General features: G+C 44.7%; 1 protein-coding gene across 37 annotated transcripts in view; it reads right to left on the bottom strand.

Moving 5' to 3' along the window:
* The window catches only part of INPP4A (inositol polyphosphate-4-phosphatase type I A), a 997,999-nt gene that overhangs the window by 449,604 nt on the left and 530,608 nt on the right, over positions 1-17,787 (bottom strand). For all 37 annotated transcript variants that reach the window (XM_069204338.1, XM_069204341.1, XM_069204354.1 and 34 more), the window contains one exon: positions 11,577-11,621. In XM_069204338.1, coding sequence (XP_069060439.1) covers positions 11,577-11,621 — 45 coding nt within the window. The remainder of the gene's footprint in view (positions 1-11,576; positions 11,622-17,787) is intronic.

The following is a 17,787-nucleotide window of genomic DNA, read 5'->3' as shown; positions in this document are numbered from 1 at the left end:
ACAAACTTATGAGCACTGGGGTCCTGACTAGCAGGGTCCCAGTGACACATAACAAACATACTGAAAACATAGGGTTTTCACTATGATCACCGGGCCCTGGCTAGCAGGATTCCAGTGAGACAGTGAAAACACTCTGACATACACTCACAAACAGGCCAAAAGTGGGGGTAACAAGGCTAGAAAGAGGCTACTTTCTCACACAGTGAAGTCCCGGGAGACCACCAACAAGCCTTGACAAATGCATACAAGGGCAGAAGAGGAGTTGCACAGCTGAAGAGGACCAGCAAGGCCCTGGTGACTTGACCCTGGGAGGGGAGTCGAGGCTGACCTTCAGCAGTCAGGAGAGCCAGCAGAAGAAGCTGCAGAACACACAGGCAACCTACTGGCATTAGGCACAGTAAGCTGTAGTGAGGCCTAGCCAGCAAACCTGGAGAGGAGTCCCACGTCGCTGGAGCTGCAAAGAAGAGGCTGTCCTTGCAAGGAGGAAGATCTGGAGGCCGGGACTGCTTGAAGCCTGAAGATCCCTCGGGGAGGAGTTAACAAGCCTTGGTTGCTGCACAGGGATTCCATCCTACAAGGAGAGGCAAGGGGTCACTGTCTCCTAAGTTGGACAGAAGGCAGAGAGGACCAAGAGAACCACTCACACCACCTGTGTTGCAGAATCCATGCAGTTCGAGACGAGCAGTTCCATTCAGCCAGATGTTGTTGCCTTCAGTTGTAGGGGAGTGACTCCTTCACTCCAAGTGAGATTCCTTCTTGTTTCTTGGTGCAGCTGAAGTCTTGCCGACCCCGGAGGATGCACAGCCATGGAAATGTTGCAGTTTCTGGAAGGTGAGGTCCTCTCTGGAGTTGCAGTCTTGTTTGGTTCCTGAAGTGTCCAGTTGCGGTTCCGGTGGCCAGGAGCAGAAGAGGGCAAAGCCGCTTGGAAGTCCCTAAACAGCCCTAAAAGGGGGTTTGGTCACTTTGCACAGTGACCACCTATCATAGGGGGTCACTACGTCACCTGCTAACCTGGCCTCTCAGATGCTCCCAGGAGCCTCTACACATCTTGTTTCCGAGATGGCAGAATCAAGTGGCCACCAGGAGGAGCTCTGGGAACCTTCTCTGGGGTGGTGATGGACAGGGTGGTCACTCCCCTTTCCTTTGTCCAGTTTTACGCCAGAGCAGGGACCGGCGGTCCCTGGAATGGTGCAAACCAGTTTATACAAGGAGGCTACCAAATGTGCACTTCAAACCGAACCAGTGGTTTAGGGGAGGCTACCTCTCCCCAGCCTTGTAACACCTATTTCCAAGGGAGAGGGTGTTGCATCCGCTCTCCCATAGAAAATCCTTTGTTCTGCCTTCCTCTGCTTGAGCTGGTTAAGCAGCAGAAGGACAGAACCCTGTCTGAGGGGTGGCAGAAACGTGGGTTGCCAGCCAACCCTGGAAGACTGGTCGGAGCAAAACTGGGGCTCCTCTAAGGAGCCCCCCCCGAGTGCATGGAATCATGTCACCAATACTGGCATTAGTATTGGAGTATGATTCTGACATGTTTGATACCAAACATGCCTAGGTTCGGGGTTACCATTATGTAGCTGGACCACAGGTAGTGAGTGACCTGTGGCCAGTACACGTGTAAAATGGCTTGCCAGCACTTACGAAGTCCAGTGCACTGAACTGGAGGTCGTAGGGGCACCGGAGTACCATATACCAGGGACTTACATGAGTACACCAGTATGACAATTGTGGGGTGTAAAAAGGTACCAGAGGAGAGAGCACAATCATAGGGGGTCCTAGTTATCAGGATCCCAGTGAAAACAGCCTAAATACAGTCACAGGCAAAATGTGGGGGTAACCATGACAAAAGAGTGACTTTCCTACACCTTCTTTCCCCTAATGTATTCACTTTTCTTTTCTCTAGAGCCTCTCGCAACCAGGATCAGAGCTAATCAGGCAATTGAGGCCCCGTGGTGGGTAGGGCCAAGCTAAAAATGTTTGTGGATGATGTTATTCTTTATCTGAAGTCTGGCAAGGAGAATATACATAAGGTCTTAGCCGACCATTTTAAAAGTATAGGGGGTTATAAAAGTAATTTAAAAAATGAGTTGCTTCTTTTAATACCTTAACTAGTCGTCTCCCTGTCGCTCTTGAATTACAGGTGAGTTCCCAAACTCCAATACGATATTTGGGGATATATGAGACAAACAATTACTCTCAGCTTTTTCAATTAAATTATTTATCGATGTTTCATAAAATCAAGGGGCTACTAGAACCATGAGCACTTTTTCCCTTAACATTGGTTGGTACAGTTGCCCTTATTAAAATGTCTATTCTGCCATTGCTTTTGTTTCTGTTTACAAATGTTACAATTAAAATTAGTAAGAGCTATTTAAGAAATTCCTGATTCACTCATTAGATGGATTGTCTGAAATAGAAAGGTACCCAGGGTAAAGAATACGGTATTCCATCTTGACATCACACAGGGTGGGCTGCCTTTCCCCATGTTGAGACATATTATGAGGTTTCTCTTCTGGATTTATTGGCGAGAGCACTAGATGAAAAAGGGACGATCAATCTGTTTTTTATTTTTTATATATAATGATGCTGGTACTCGGCTTCCAGTCTATCAAGATTCCGAAATACCCGAAAAAAAACATATACAAGCTGTTTCAGGATTTAAGTTGCCGACTGACAGCGGTATATCATTCCAATCATATTTCTTCAAGTTGTACATTTCTTATGTTACAGGAGGCCCGATATGCTGGTTCGTTAATTCCTTCCCCTCAGGTCAGATGCTGGAATTCTGGTGGATTCAAAGAGGTGGAGCACTTTGTTTTATGGGAGAAATGCATTACATGGCAGGTGATCTGTGTACGGTGTGGGGATCTTTGTAAGCAATTCTTTTAGACTATTTGCAGATATATGTCCATGGAGTAGGACATGGGGAACGGCACTCCCAGCGAAACTCCGCCATCCAGCACTGTTCTTATGAGCCCACTTCGGCTCACATATATGACCAGTGGACCTGGGCAATAGCGTGGTGCTCCTGTGTCCCTGATGGGGGGCACCGCTACTGCTGTGCCCCAAAACAGACCCTAGTCCAAAAACACAGGGACAAGGCCTTGCGAACCTAATGCCCGATACCGGAGGGGAAGTTAACAGCTCTGGTGGCAGGGCGGCTCCATGAAGAGGTGAGAGAGCGGGACCGGCACACAGGCTGCGAGGTGGGTGGTCTTATTGATGCTAGCCACTGCGGGGGAATGAACAGTGGCAGTGGATCTTGTAGGGGCTGGGCTGGCAGAGAGGGACACCACTGTGCAAGAGGCCCAGGATGCCAGACCTGCCCTTAGCCCTTCCCCTTCCACCCCCAATTATATCACATGAGACCAACGGAGGCACCCAGATATGGCCTGGAAGGACGACAGCGGGGTCAGGGTGGCTTGTGGAGCCCAAGGAGTGTGGCCCTCATGGAACGGACCAGTGGGATCGACCCTTGCAGTGCGGCAGCTCCATGGTGAAGAGATAGAAAGAGCCCAGCAGGAGGGCTGCAGGTGGTCTCGGGCAGCGCAGGCCGCTACAGCGAGGTTGGGGGAGACCACAGAGTCTGAAGATTTTGGAACAAAGTAGAGGGGCCCCACTTGACCAATTGCACGTGCCCCCCAACCTGCTTCCTGACTTCTCTCCCTTCATATTGAATGAAGTAAACGATAGAGCCCTGACATCAATGGATTGAAGCAGCAAGGGGCCCAGACTGCTCCTTACGGAGATCGGCGCGACCTACGGGCCGGGGGTCAGTGGTCCCAGCAGAATGACCCAAAGACCCTGGTACAGGTTAAATATGCGAGGAGGATACACCTGGATGAGGCACTGGTAGGCATACAAAAGATGTACGGCCACGCACTTGCCCAACCAGGTGCGGGCCGTGGGGTCCTTGTGGGAAACTCCCCACCCCGCTGGACCTAATATTTTGCAGGGAACTGTGGCTGGGGGGCTGCCCCACTAAAACTAACATGGCTGACGGAGAAATATCGGACATTACTACTGAGCACATACAGCGCTGCCGCGCGGGGCACTCAGAGCACCCCTTGAGCCTCCGTCTGCTACTTGCCTACTCCCCTGCCAACCTAACTGAGTACCTACCCAGCCTACCACATGGTCACGTGACAGGCTGTGCCAGAGCACTGCCAAGAGGCAATCTCTCTTCTCGCTGTCTTACTTGGGGAATTGGTGAGGCCAGCCACGGGGCTTCTGCCTTGACCCCTGTGGTTGCCCCATGCATAGATTCCCTGCACTGGGTATATACTCACAAAATAAAGATATGGCTGACCGAACCGCCTTCCCTGGAGTCAATCTCCCAAGTAGATGAACACCAGGACACAGCCACTGATCGGGATCAAACGGACCACTCTTCAAGAACACTGGACACAGTCCTACAAGCTATCACTACGCCCCGTGAGGCACTAGAACTGAAGATCAATACAGTTGCAGGAGACATCGGGCTATTTAGAGATATCCACCGATGCTTGCCAGAGAGAGTAGCAATGACAGAGCGATCCCTTGTGTCGATAGCCCCTGAGACAACGACTGTGCTGGACCGGCTGTCCCAAGTGGAGGTCAAAACCAAAGAACTGGAATGGTGGGCTTAGGACTCTGAAAATAGGACCAGAAGGAACAATAGACATACCATATGGATACCTGAATGGGCTGAAGGTACTAGCAGGGACATGGTAACATACCTGAAGAAATGGTTCAGTGAGATGGTGGCCCCTGGGCTATTTCCCTACTTCACCCTAGAATGCACCCATCGAGTACTGGCGCGATCTTCACGCCCTGGGGCTGCCCGCAGTCGGTAACAGCCAAGCTGTTGTACTAAAGGGATCGCAATCACATTTTGTCCCAAGCACAGATCTGTGGAGACCTCATAGTTGAAAATCAACAAGTTAGGCTATTCCCGAACTTCTCTAAGGAGGTCTGGCAGCGCCAGGCCTCATTATTGCCCAGCAAGAAACATCTTTGTGCATTGAATATACCATATACAATGTTGTTCTCTGCCAAACTACGAGTGACATATGCAGAGTAGGTGCTGTTCTTTGTGCCCCCCAGGGAGCTATGGGACTGATTGGACAGACTGCAGCAACCAATAAACACCCCAAGGGCAGCTGGCCACAACACCCATAGGCAGACTCGCAGGAAAAACAAGGCAAGTAAGACGGAGGCGCCCTTTCTAGATCTCAAGCCCTGAAGGACCGGTAGAGGATGGTGAGAGAAGTAGCAGCACTCAGCACAACCGGATCAGATCCCTCCTCCCTGAATGACAATGATGACTGGAGGTTCAGAGTCTAACCTTGCCTCAGTGTCCTCTTGAGGCACCACAGCCTCCCTGTCGCAGATAACACCGGGAACAAATATGATCATATCATCTAAGCAAGTACCAAGATCCTACCAATACGTTTACTGCTTTATACCTCTCATTTAATTGTTCGTAATGCACATAGAGAAATTTGTACATACTTAGACTGGATGGATAGTGGATATCCTAACTACAGCTGGGTGGCGTGACGTGAAGCTGGGAGGCATGCTTTCTGGCAAGCCCTAACCCCTTTATAATAGGTGTGCAGATGTTGACTGCACAAGAGCTAAGTGTTGTTTGGCTGGTTTGGAAGAGTTGGATGTTACCTCTTGCCCTGGGGAGTTGAGAAGTTAGTTTTTGGCCCTTAGAAGTTGGCAACGCTCGATGGACCCTGACTATCCTGGCATTTCCTCACTAGGGACCCTAGCCCAGCACCCACAGCAACACACACTACCAATCAATCTCCGTTCCCCCTTCGATCAAGTCCCATAGCATCCTCCTAAATGTATGATTTTCTCAGTTGGAATGTGTGGGGCCTAATTAACATGTCCAAAAGGTGCAAGGTATATACGTACCTGAAACGGAGAGGGGCCCACTCTGCGATACTACAAGAGACACATCTCAATGTAACTGAGAAAGAGGTCCTTAAGAAACGATGGCGGGCCAACTATTTGCCATCATGCATTCAAGCTTTCAGTAGAAGGTACTAATCTGGGTTAGACCCCGAGTTCCATTCCAACTAACTTCCGATTTTATAGGTTCCCAGGGGAGATATGTTGTGATACAGGACGATTAGCAGGGCGTGACCTGACAGTGGTAAGATTATACACTCCCAATATAGATCAAGGGGAGTTCTTCAACAACATGTCTGGATTACTGGAACCATACTTAACACATGCCATGCTAATAGGAGGGAGTTATAACTGTATATCGGACCCCATGCTTGATAGGTCTCATCCACCTCTCCCTGACTCGCTGGTAGACTGACTGGCACAGATGTCCCATATCTGGCAGCACAGGTGGGGGCTAATAGACTCGTAGAGGCATGTACACCGTGATACACAAAATGTACAATGCACAACTTGCATGTCCAATTAGATGCATTCCTGTGCTCTCCAAGTGTCCATAGCGCTGTCCTGTCACAGAATACCTACGCAGGTCTATATAAGACCACAATCCTATGCTGCTGTCTCTTTGTTGGGTGCAAGAAGTCCCTTGTATTCCCAATTAGCGATTAAAAGTAGAGACACTGGAGGATCAAGTATTCTGCCACAACATTAGTGAAGCAATCCGGTCCTACTTCACCGACAACAGGGCCACGGGATCATCCCTAATGACCGAATCAGATGACTTCAAGGCGGTCATTTGGGGACAATGCACAGCTGAAGTGGCGGGGACAAGGCGCACACTAGTCAAAGAACCTGACCAACTTGAAAGGACACTTCAGGAATTAGAGAACGTGATACAGGGGAACCCTGCCCTAAAATAACAATTACTCAATAAAAAGGAGGAGGTAGCGGTGTCCACTGAGAGGCTCCGGTGCCTTGATTACCGTGAATATATGATTAGGGCACATGGAGAATGGGATAAGACTAGCACCCTATTGACATGGCTAGCCAACCTCGCCGCTAGAGGATCCCTTATCCTCAAGGTGGAATCTTAGTCGACATCTGACACTCAAGGGGGAATAAATGACCACTTCAATGGATACTACAGATCACTATATGATGCACCAGTAGGACCGGATACTCAGCAGATAGCTGACTTCCTTGACCACATAGAGCTACCCACTGTTTCCCCAAATGAGGCAGACGGACTTGGAGGGAACATCACACCCCACGAGGTATTGGCTGCAATTAAAAATATGGCCCAGGAAAAGGTACCCAGCACTGATGGCCTTCCACTTGAGTTTTACGCCACATACACTGAAGCCCGTGCCGTACGCTAGCTTCCTGCAACAACTACGGAAGCCTTGATGGTTCCCCTGTTAAAACCTAAATGCCCACCACACAATGTAAGAGCATACCAACCTTTATCTATACTTAACGTAGATTATAAGATGTTGAGTAGAATACTGGCCACCCTTCTCCTTCCTTGAATGACAAACCTGATCCACGCAGACCAAACCAGTTTTATACCCAGGCGTAATACGGCCCCAACATGCGGCGACTTCTAGAGATACTTGCTTCTGATCCCTCGAACCACCCGGAAGCAATGATCTCATCGATTGACATAGCAAACACTTTTGATAGCTTCCACTGGGATTACTTATATTGTGTGATGAGTAAGTTGGCCATGGGGGAAGGGTTAATTAACTGGGTCAAACTACTTTACACGTATTCCACTGCCAGAGTCAAAACAGGAAGACGTTTCTGAATCCTACACTATAAATCGCGGTACCTGACAAGGGTGCCCTCTGTCTGTATTGTTATTGGCCCTTGCGGTTGAACCCCTGGCTACTAAAGCAAGTTCTGCCTTAGCATATAGTAGAGAGACTGCCCAGCGGATAACACACTACTCTGCCTTTTACGCATGATGATATGCTACTGTTCCTACAAAATTCAGAGGAGGGATTGCCTAGGGCGATGGCCCTGCTGAATACTTTTGGCACCATTACTGGCCTCCAAATTAACTGCCAGAAATCCAGCCTTTTTCCCCTTTGCAAGACTTCCCCTCCATGACGGAAACTACAGGACTCAAATGGGAGGGCCCATGCCTGTCGTATATGGGGGTCCATGTGTATCACAACATAGGGGACAAACTTGAAGGTAACTTGGGGACAGTAATGAAAAACTTAAGGGGAAGTGTTGCTTTTTGGAAGATCCTACCGCTGTTGGTAGCTGGCACAATTGCAGTAGCCAAGATTATCACCCTTCCCCGATTACTGTACTTCTTTTCTACTCTGACCCTCATAATACCCCGTAAAATATTCAAGGAGCTTGACACCCTGCTGACAGAACTCATCTGGGGCTCAGGCAGACAGAGAGTGTCCCTGTGCAAACTACAGCGCGCACGAACAAACAGGGGACTGATATGGAGTCGTATTACCTGGCAGCCCAACCTCAGTGGTTGGCGCATTGCCAGAATCCTCTGGGCCTGGGTGACGACAATGAGACTAGATCTCACCCAGATCCCAGGGCCCTCTATTGGGTACTAATGGACCTCCGAATTCCCTTGGAGGTTCAAGGTACTGAGCTGGAAATGGTTCGCTACTGTTGGAAAACGGACCCTCCAACGCACTCAGATAGTGGCACCATATTCCCCTGACCTCCCGTTGCGGAGTCTTAAACATATGGTGCAAAACCCAGCCCTACAAAATATAGCGGAGTGGTCTGCCTAGGGAGTGCACAGTGTGACTTATCTACTACTTACAATATCCCCAGGGGTCAATTTCGCCGTCATTGAGTGCTTCAAGCAACGATGAAGCGTCACTGGGGGCGCGGACAAAGGGAACCGCCCAGTATAGTGGAAGACACACAGTGTGCACTACATCAGGCTGTATCAATGGCATAACCTGCGTATATCAATCCCTATGCCAAGATTTCACCAAGCCACTAAGTACACTATGGGAAAAATGGGAGCAAGACATTGCACACCTGATAGCGGACACTGATTGGGACAAAATTCTTATGTATACTTACACTGTGACCTGTAATGCCAGATTTAAGCTGATACGTTTTTACTACCTACACAGGGTGTATTTCACCCAAGGATGCATCATACGACACTTTGAAGTGTGTGAGGCAGCTTGCCCGCGCTCTGGGTAAACGGGGGCAGAGATGTACCATATGGAGTGAAGTTGCCCGGGGTTAGAGGGATACTGGCAGGAGATAGTTGACCTACTCAATGATGTGACTTCCCGAGCAATTCAGCGCTCCCCATTTGTGTGCCTGCTGGGGGATTCCCTAGGCCTTTGAAACATAAAACAACCACCAGATTCATAGACCTTGCCTTGACACTAGCAAAGAAAGAAATTACAATGAATTGGAAATCTGCGAGGGGGCCTGCTTGACTAAATGGAGACAGGACCTCACTAAATGGGTGGGGTATGAGAGTCTAGTACTGCTTTGAGAGGCCAAAAGGGGGCAAGGACTTATGGAAAGGGCCAGCGTTTGGGACCAGTCAGTAGACTGCCTGCTAGATGACGATCATGATTCCCCTCCTGACACACCAAAACCTGTAGACCAGTGAGGGATAGTACGTACTGGGTATACTATCGGCTTATCTGGGAATATTTGCAGGTGATGGGCCAAACCGCATACTCCAAAAGAGGGCCCAGACATAACACATGATCCACAGGTGGTGGGGGCTCAGGTGGTTCACCGGGGCACTAAAGTTGGCATGTTGTTATTACTTATGTAATGTAACCGTGTTGTATACTGGAAGAATATTACTGATTGAACTTTATTATGACAGTTCCACCTGTTATCACTAATGCTGATTTCTCACTGTTATACACCTGGAGTTCGTTGTATTGCTGCCTTGCAGCATGCATTTGTCTTTACTGGTAATTACAATAAAATCTGATAAAAAAAGAAAATAAGATAGTTATCCTGCCTTGCGCACACTTTTTAGGTCTAACCTTTGGGTAGCAGCAATCGGTACAGGTTACTGGGTAACCAAGGAGCGCAGCAGCATCTGTCTAATTGTTTAGAAAAAATCTGGGTAGCTACACAGTGTCACTTTATGGAGGACAGCTGGCATTCTTTGTCACTAATGGGCCATAAGGCTTTAAGGGCGGTAAATTTTAAAAGGATGTCGTTCTTTTCTGGATGTGTACTCTATTATACTCCTGCAGCCCTTCACAGAATGTCCCCTTCAGTTGAGAAATTCTGCTTTAGGTGCAAGCAGCAGGGCACAGGGGATTGGCTTCATATTTTTTATTCTTGTCATAGGCTTGCACATTTTTGGCAGAATCTCTCCTCTGTTTTGAACCGGGCCTTCAGCGTTACAATAGGCCTGGATCTGGTACTAGTACAGTTTGGGTTCACTAAACGAGCCCAGTTTTCCGTGACCGGCAAACTGGGACAAATATGCCTGTCAACTGCATTTTCTATATCCCGTTACCTGATACTTGAACTCTGGCAAAACAGCAGGGTTCCATCATACAATGATTGGTTAAACAAAATGTCTAGAATAAAGAAGTTTGAGGTGGCCTATGCAAAGCCGGTAGAGGGCCCACGCTTCTTGGCACTACCTCAACTCAATCCAAAATAGGGGGTAATTCTGTTAGTAATATTTGTGGGGACGGGTGAACAACTCTGTTTTCTGTTCTCATTTGGGATGTTATATTTTAACAGGAAACCCTCTGAAACTAGTTAGGGCACGGGCCTTGGTAAAATCAGGATGTTTTAATATGTCAAATAGGTGGTACACTTGAGTTTTATTGATGGCACTGGGCCTGCATATGAATTGGGTTTTCTTAGGGATTTTAGGCTTTTTCCGTTGTGTGTTGGCATTGTTTTTTAATATCCCTTGTTTATCTGTTTTTAGCATGGTTAATTGTATAAATAATGTAAGATTAATTCTGTATGCATGTGATTCCATGGCACACCTGTAATTTATTATATCTGTTGTTCTTAATGGTTGACATTCTAAGTGATCTTTGTATTTGGTTCTGCAAATTTTGCATAGTTTTTTATTTCTAGCTTAGCCTAGATATCTGTCTCTTGATTGTGCTAATGCGAATTTTGCACAGTCTTTGATTTCCAGCTTAGCCTTGAGATTAATATCTTTTATTCTGTATTTGTCATTGTATAGCACGTTTCCACTTTAGTTGATTCCTGGTATTTATTACTCGATACTTTATTAGATTTAGGTATCTGTTTCTCGATAATGCTACGCAAATTTGGCACAATCCTTGGTTTCTTGCATTCTCCATTGAAGAACATTGTGTCATGGTTTTTATAATGTGCTGAACTCGTTTTCTTTTGTGGTGTAATGTATTTTTTTTTATCTTGTACAAGTCTGCTCAATCAAATAAAAAATAAAAAAGTTTTGGGATCTGTAAAGGGACAACAATCAGTCATAAATGAGAAGTCAGAAACAATATGAAAGGCATAGGTAGGTTTTTCTTGTCAACTACTCGGAGTACCTTGGCCAAAAAGTCCTGATCAATGTGCTCATAAGAGTATAAACAGAGCAAGTAATTCAGACTAAAGTGCTATTAAAAACACCTCAGCTTCAGCAAAATGTGTACAAATAATTTATATATTTTTTTATTTAAAATCAGCACAAAGGGACTTACCTAAACTAAATTCTAAAATGGGTTCATCTGGGTCCTGAAAGTTTCCTGCACATGAAATAAATTAAAACATATTGCTTACATGCCAATACAAGAAACACATTTTTAAGTGCAAAAGGTAACTTACACACCATTCCTGCATATCAAACAGAATGCTTATTTTTGACTACCTTTTATTAATAGTTAGATTATAGCATCAATGTCTTAAAAGTTGTATTTTGTTTGCAAAAGCAAACCTTAAAAACAACACAGAATTAATACTTTAGCAAACCAACATAAAATTCCCAGAAGCTACTAATTCAGATTAGCAAATATACAAAAAGTACCTCTGAACCCAGTTGTCATTTTAATAGAAACCACAATGTGTAGTAGTTAATGTGTAGTAGTTAATGTGTAGTTGTAGACCCCTATGGAGCACCAGAGAGCGATATGATTATGAGTGAGGCTGCATAGATAAGATACATTTGGACGTATGATGGCACATCACATGAAATGCAGAGCATTCATTTTTGCGAAACAATGTTTTATATTTTTTATGAGCATGAAATATGAACTATATATATATATATATATATATATATAGGTCACAAGGATATGGTGGTATTCTGCTGGACAACATACAGAGAGTTTTTTCCTACATTCCGGATGAGGCCCAATAATGAACCATGCTACATTGATGATGTAGGTGAGAATCCTTTTAACAAGATAGTTTGGCTGTCGGATTCAGGCACACATGTTGGGCATAAATTAAAACTCCAGGCAAACAATCAAAAATATGGTTGCTTTGGACGTAGTTGTTTTAGCAGACACTTCTCACTTTCATTATGTTACATTATGATGCACACCAGCTGCCTCCCCCTGGGTGAGAAGTGTAGTAAAATACACCAGACAATACATGTTAACATTTTACGCTCATTTTGTAAGTGCATCTTCCTTCTTACCAATCATCATTTTTAGTGGTCAAACAGAGTGTTTTTCTATTTAAAAACCAGAGTCAAGCATTTTCTCACATGGTAAAAAAAACATGGAGATTAGAGTAGCGAAAGACACAAAAACACTGGGCTGTAGTTTCTAAGCACCTCTTAGCAGGGAACAATATAAAGTGCACATCTTAAAATGAAGATCGTGCACAAGACAATAAAATGCATAAGATTGTTTGCTTTGACTTAATGTCACAGGGAGAGAATGGAAGCGCATAAGGAGATGCCCTGCTCTTAGGAAAAAATAGCAAGTTACATTAAATCTTAATATAGTCAGATATAAAGTGTTTCTTTATTCATGTTAAATAGGACTCTATGTCGGCTTGTGTTTTCAAAAGTAATTGAGGTCTAACTTTAGGCCTGCTTTGCTCTACAGCATTCCCGGGCATTTGACAAAAATAAAATGTCTTTATAATTCTTAGATCTTGATCTAATGGAATGTACATAGCTAAGAATGGCCTAAAGCATAAGTATATCTTGAATCTATGTCAGCTTTTGTTTTCAAATGTAAGTGAGGCTTAACCTTAGACTTGGTTTGACCTACAGCATTTCTGGGTATACAACACAAATGGAAGAATGCCTTTATAATTCTTAGATTTTGAGCTAAGGGACTGTAAATAGCTAAGGATGACCCAAAGCATTTTTATACCAGGGGGATTCTGAAGCAGTCAGTCGAGAAAAGAAAATCCACTGTGATTAAAAGCTTTAGTGAAGTAGCTGTATCACTACAAACAGAAACAGAAAGGAGAAGTGGGGCAAGCCTGATATGGTCTCTCAAATATTTGGGCCCCAGCTATTCACAACTGATGAATGATGGTGGGTAATAGGTAAACCTGGAAATTAACAGGGGAATCTATTCTCCTAGCGCTGGAGAGTGGTGATATTAAAAAAAATTGTGAGCCCCCTCCCCAAGCCAGATACTGGCCCCAGAGACCCCACACCCCAGGGCCAGGCCATCTTCTTTTTTTTATTTTAAAATATATAAATAAAGTATTGTTGAGGGAGCCTATTTGTTGCCCACCCCTAAATACAGGTGTTGGCCACAGAGATCACACCCTCCGGTGCGAAGAAGAAAATTGTTGCTCCCGTCTCAGGTGGGAGCTAAAAGGCTTCCGCTGAGTAGAAGTAGAACAGAAACTCCCTGCCTACACTGGCAGTGAACAGAGAATGTGCTCCTGCAGTAGGACAATAAATTAAGCTCCAGCTGGGCATGAGTACATTCACTGTTGCCTACTCCTACCAGCACACGGGATGGGTGGGTGCTGTGGAGCTGGTAGGGGACATGCGTGCCCTAGGCCCTCACACCCTCTCCCCCAAGCAACCCCTAAGAAACAATATGTTGTTGGTGCCCTGGGTGGGATCGGGGCACCCACCAATACAAACAAAAGGAAAGGGTAAAGAAACACAGTGTAAGGCCACAAAACATCGGACAGCAGCTCACCAGCTCCTTTAATGTTTACTTCTCTAGAGAGCAGAACCCCGATAATGTTCTGCAAGGGCTTATTATCTGCATTTTGTTTCTTTATTGTGGTGCCCAAGTGAGGGGCAGGGACACATCAAAAACGTATTTAAATGCTTTGGGGGAGGGGGGTACAGTGAGTGCAGCAGCCTCCCAAACGCATTTAAAGAAATCTTGAAGTGAGTCTCCTGGGTCATTGAATACAGGACCCCAGGAGAGTTTGCTATCATTTTTTAAATACTCTGAGTTGGAACTGTACGTTCCTCAGCAGAAGTGCAGGGGACTTCTTGTGGTTGGTCCCATGGTTGCAATATGTCTAAAGTGTGTTAAAGACTAAAACACACATTTGTGATTGTTTTGATTTATCTGTTATATTAAAAATGCTTTACTTATATTTTTGTTCATGAACATTGTAATACAGGTATTAATAATTATTACATTGGTTTTATTCATAAAATGGGACAATTGTACTAATGTGAGGATGTTCTGACTATGCCAATAGGTCTGTTTTATATATATTGATGTGGTGATCCCCCTTAGAAAGCTAATAAGCCTGTCTTTTATATATTAATGCTCTGAGCATTTGCCAAATCAAGCAAGTCTGCCTTATTTTAAATTAAAACTCGTATATTGTATGATGGCCAGGTCCTGTGCCATGCATGAAAAAATGCCCTGCATAGCAGGAGCTAGCATCCTGCCAGGAGTTGGGTGCAGGGCCTGGCAGCAGGCCCGACCCTTCAGCAAACCCCAACTCGCACCTGGCCTTTGACCATGCATGCCATGGGCGTGGCTGCCCACTGGAGTTGGGCACAGGGCCTAGCTGCAGCCAAGGCAGTGCAGTCAACCCCAAGCTAGGCCCATGCACAGCAGGACTCTGGCATAGTTAAGTATGTTAATAAAATACTACTTTATATTTAAAAATAATCCTAGACACTCACTGGAAAAAACAAAGGATAAAGTGTCATTATAGTTAGATGAAAATGGCAGTTAAAATGTCATATTTTAAACTAAAAAGAAAACCTGAAATTCACCTGTTATAGTTAAGTGAAGTAACTGTAACTCGCTCCCTTGCCACGCACTTCTTATGACCTCACATAGTACATCATTTATGACATTATCTATGACATCTCTGATAAAATCACTGATGACTTCCGAAACATTATCTTTGATGACAACACTGTACATGGTGTGGGCACAAGTTACAGTTACTTGAGGTAAATATAACTGGTGATTTTTTTTTTTTTTTATGTTATGTTTTAACTGAAAATGTCACCTAATCATAACTTAACTTTCACCTTTGTTTTTCAGTGAATGTAGATATAATATGGATATTACAGACATAGATAATTATATATAATATAGAGATATATGTGTAAACTCAAAATTCCTAACTTGATCCTTAATGAGACAGATAGAATTACAAATGTTATAAATAGTTTTACAGATGCCATTATGTATCACATTACTTGTGCCACTTTGAAATAGATGACAATAAATTCTGTATTATTTATTGGTTGAAGTGTTACTATTTAATTACATTTGGTTTTTAGGTCTTATTTAGTGGTATAAACATTATTAGTTTGTAAGCATTGCATTTGATGTGAGAGTTATGGTTTGCATGGTTGTAATCTATACCCATAACTGCACTTTAACTGTGTGTCAAATTAATTTCCGAGCCAGTTTTAAACACACGTGGAGATGTTATAAGCAAAGCTAACATCAAACTTTGGGCCTGATTCAGATTTAGACGGACGGGTTACTCTGTCACAACTGTAGCGGAAATCCCATCTGCTGATATCTAAATCCCATAGGAAATAATGGGGTTTATATTTCGGCGGATAGGATATCCATTACCATTGTGATGGAGTAACCCGTCTGCCGAAATCTAAATCGTTTTTTTGTGGTTTTTTTTTTATCATACATTACAATCAACAGTTCCCTGAGTCTGTGTGCAGCAGGAGTTGACAAAAACAAAATTTGGCCTTCTGTTTCCTTGGCAGCACTGCAGCAAGGACAATCACTCCCATCTATGGGATTCCTACTGGCCCATTTGACAGTAAAAGTTGCAATCGGTAATGTACTGTACCTAAACTGCAGAAATAGCTTTCTTGTTTGGGGATTCAATTCCATCCAGAAAGTCTTCTAATTTAAAACCATCTTTCTACTGAAGAAAGTGATCAGTCAAGGTACTCCAGGTAGAAAGAGGCAACATGTAACTGGTTTTGAACAGCCAATCCCTCCCTTTCAGAGTGGTTTTACCAAGCCAGGAGGCTCCCTCCGGATCGGTCCACAGCTCTGCACATCCCAATCTTTAAAAAAATCTTTGATGTACCTGATCCAGGGGATACCCCTGCAATCTAAGATACTAAGCACTTCTTTATGCCCATCTCTGTAAGTATGTAACTCAGGGGTAACCCAAATACACCTCCAGTAAAGGTTTGGCCTAATACACCTCCCCACACTCCCCATAACTGGCTTAAGACCCACATCAAGCCTAAGAGGTAGCCCTAGGAGTTGGGTAGGAAGGGGATTTCAGTAGCCTGCAATTTAGTCATGTCCTTGTACCCCCAGGGTTCAGCCCCATAAAGGGCTGCTCTCAAACCTAGCTGCTTATAAATTTGAACTATTGGAGAAATTGGACAGAAGTGGGAGCTTCCTTGTTCCCTGAGTAATGCCCCAGTAAATTGCATTAATTTGAGCCTACGTTTTTCTATATGGCTACCCAAATCTAAATGTTCTGTGAGGGTCAACCTGAGAAAGTATGTGCATGTTCCAAGGGGAACCCTATGAGTTTAGGATTAGACCTGGTTGAGTTACAGGGATTTAAAACTATATACTCCGCATTAGCCACATTAATCTCTAGTCCCCTCTGACCATAAAAACTCTCAAAACAGCACAGGAGTTTCTGAAGGCCCATAAGTGATTTCAATATTAAAAGGGTGTCATCTGCAAACATTAAAGCTGGGGTCTTAATGTTGGCCAGGCAAGGGGCACCCCCATCACATTATTTCAGGAAAGGCAAGGACACAGCCCTACCTTACCCCTCGATCCACAGAAAAAGGGTCCGTCAGCTCACCTGTTGTGCCACAACGCACTTGGGCAAAGTTGTTCCTATGAAGCCTTATTATAATGTCCAGAAGCTCATTAGGGACTCCCATATCAGCTCATACCTGCCACAACTTTGATCTGGGAACTAGGTCAAACACTGAGAGCAGGTCAACAATTGCAACATACAGACGTCCCCTCACCCAAGACCACCATTTTTCAAAATATTAATTGGAGCTGGAAGACTTTGTTCACCATGCTGGCACACTCCCTGAAACCTGCCTGTAGTGGAGCCAAAATCTCTTCCTCACTCATCCAGGTGTGTAGTCGCTCAAGGAGTATAGTACTAAATAATTTTTAGGAACGGTTGATTAAACTTATTGACCTTTTGTTACATGGATCAGCGGGGGAGCACTTCTTGAACACAGGAATTATCTCTGCCCACGTCCGAGGTGTTGGTGCCCTGCCCATGATGGAGTTAAATATTAGAGTGAAGTAGGAACCCCAGTCATGTATTTTACTTGAGTATAAACTACCCCCGGTATTTTATCTAGTCCGGGAGCTATCTTAGAAATTGCAGCTCTTACCTCTTGTAGTGAAATTGACACATAATTGCTACTGCTATTTACTTTACCACCTTCTCGGTAGTTATCATTCGGTGGAGAGTGCTGGGGAAGACTTACTTCTTCCTTCACAGAACAGAGATTGGAAAAGTGAGTGACCCAATCAG

This window comes from Pleurodeles waltl, chromosome 8 (assembly GCF_031143425.1).
Source record: "Pleurodeles waltl isolate 20211129_DDA chromosome 8, aPleWal1.hap1.20221129, whole genome shotgun sequence".
Taxonomy (NCBI): Eukaryota; Metazoa; Chordata; class Amphibia; order Caudata; family Salamandridae; genus Pleurodeles; species Pleurodeles waltl.
This window is presented reverse-complemented; position numbering and strand designations above follow the sequence as displayed.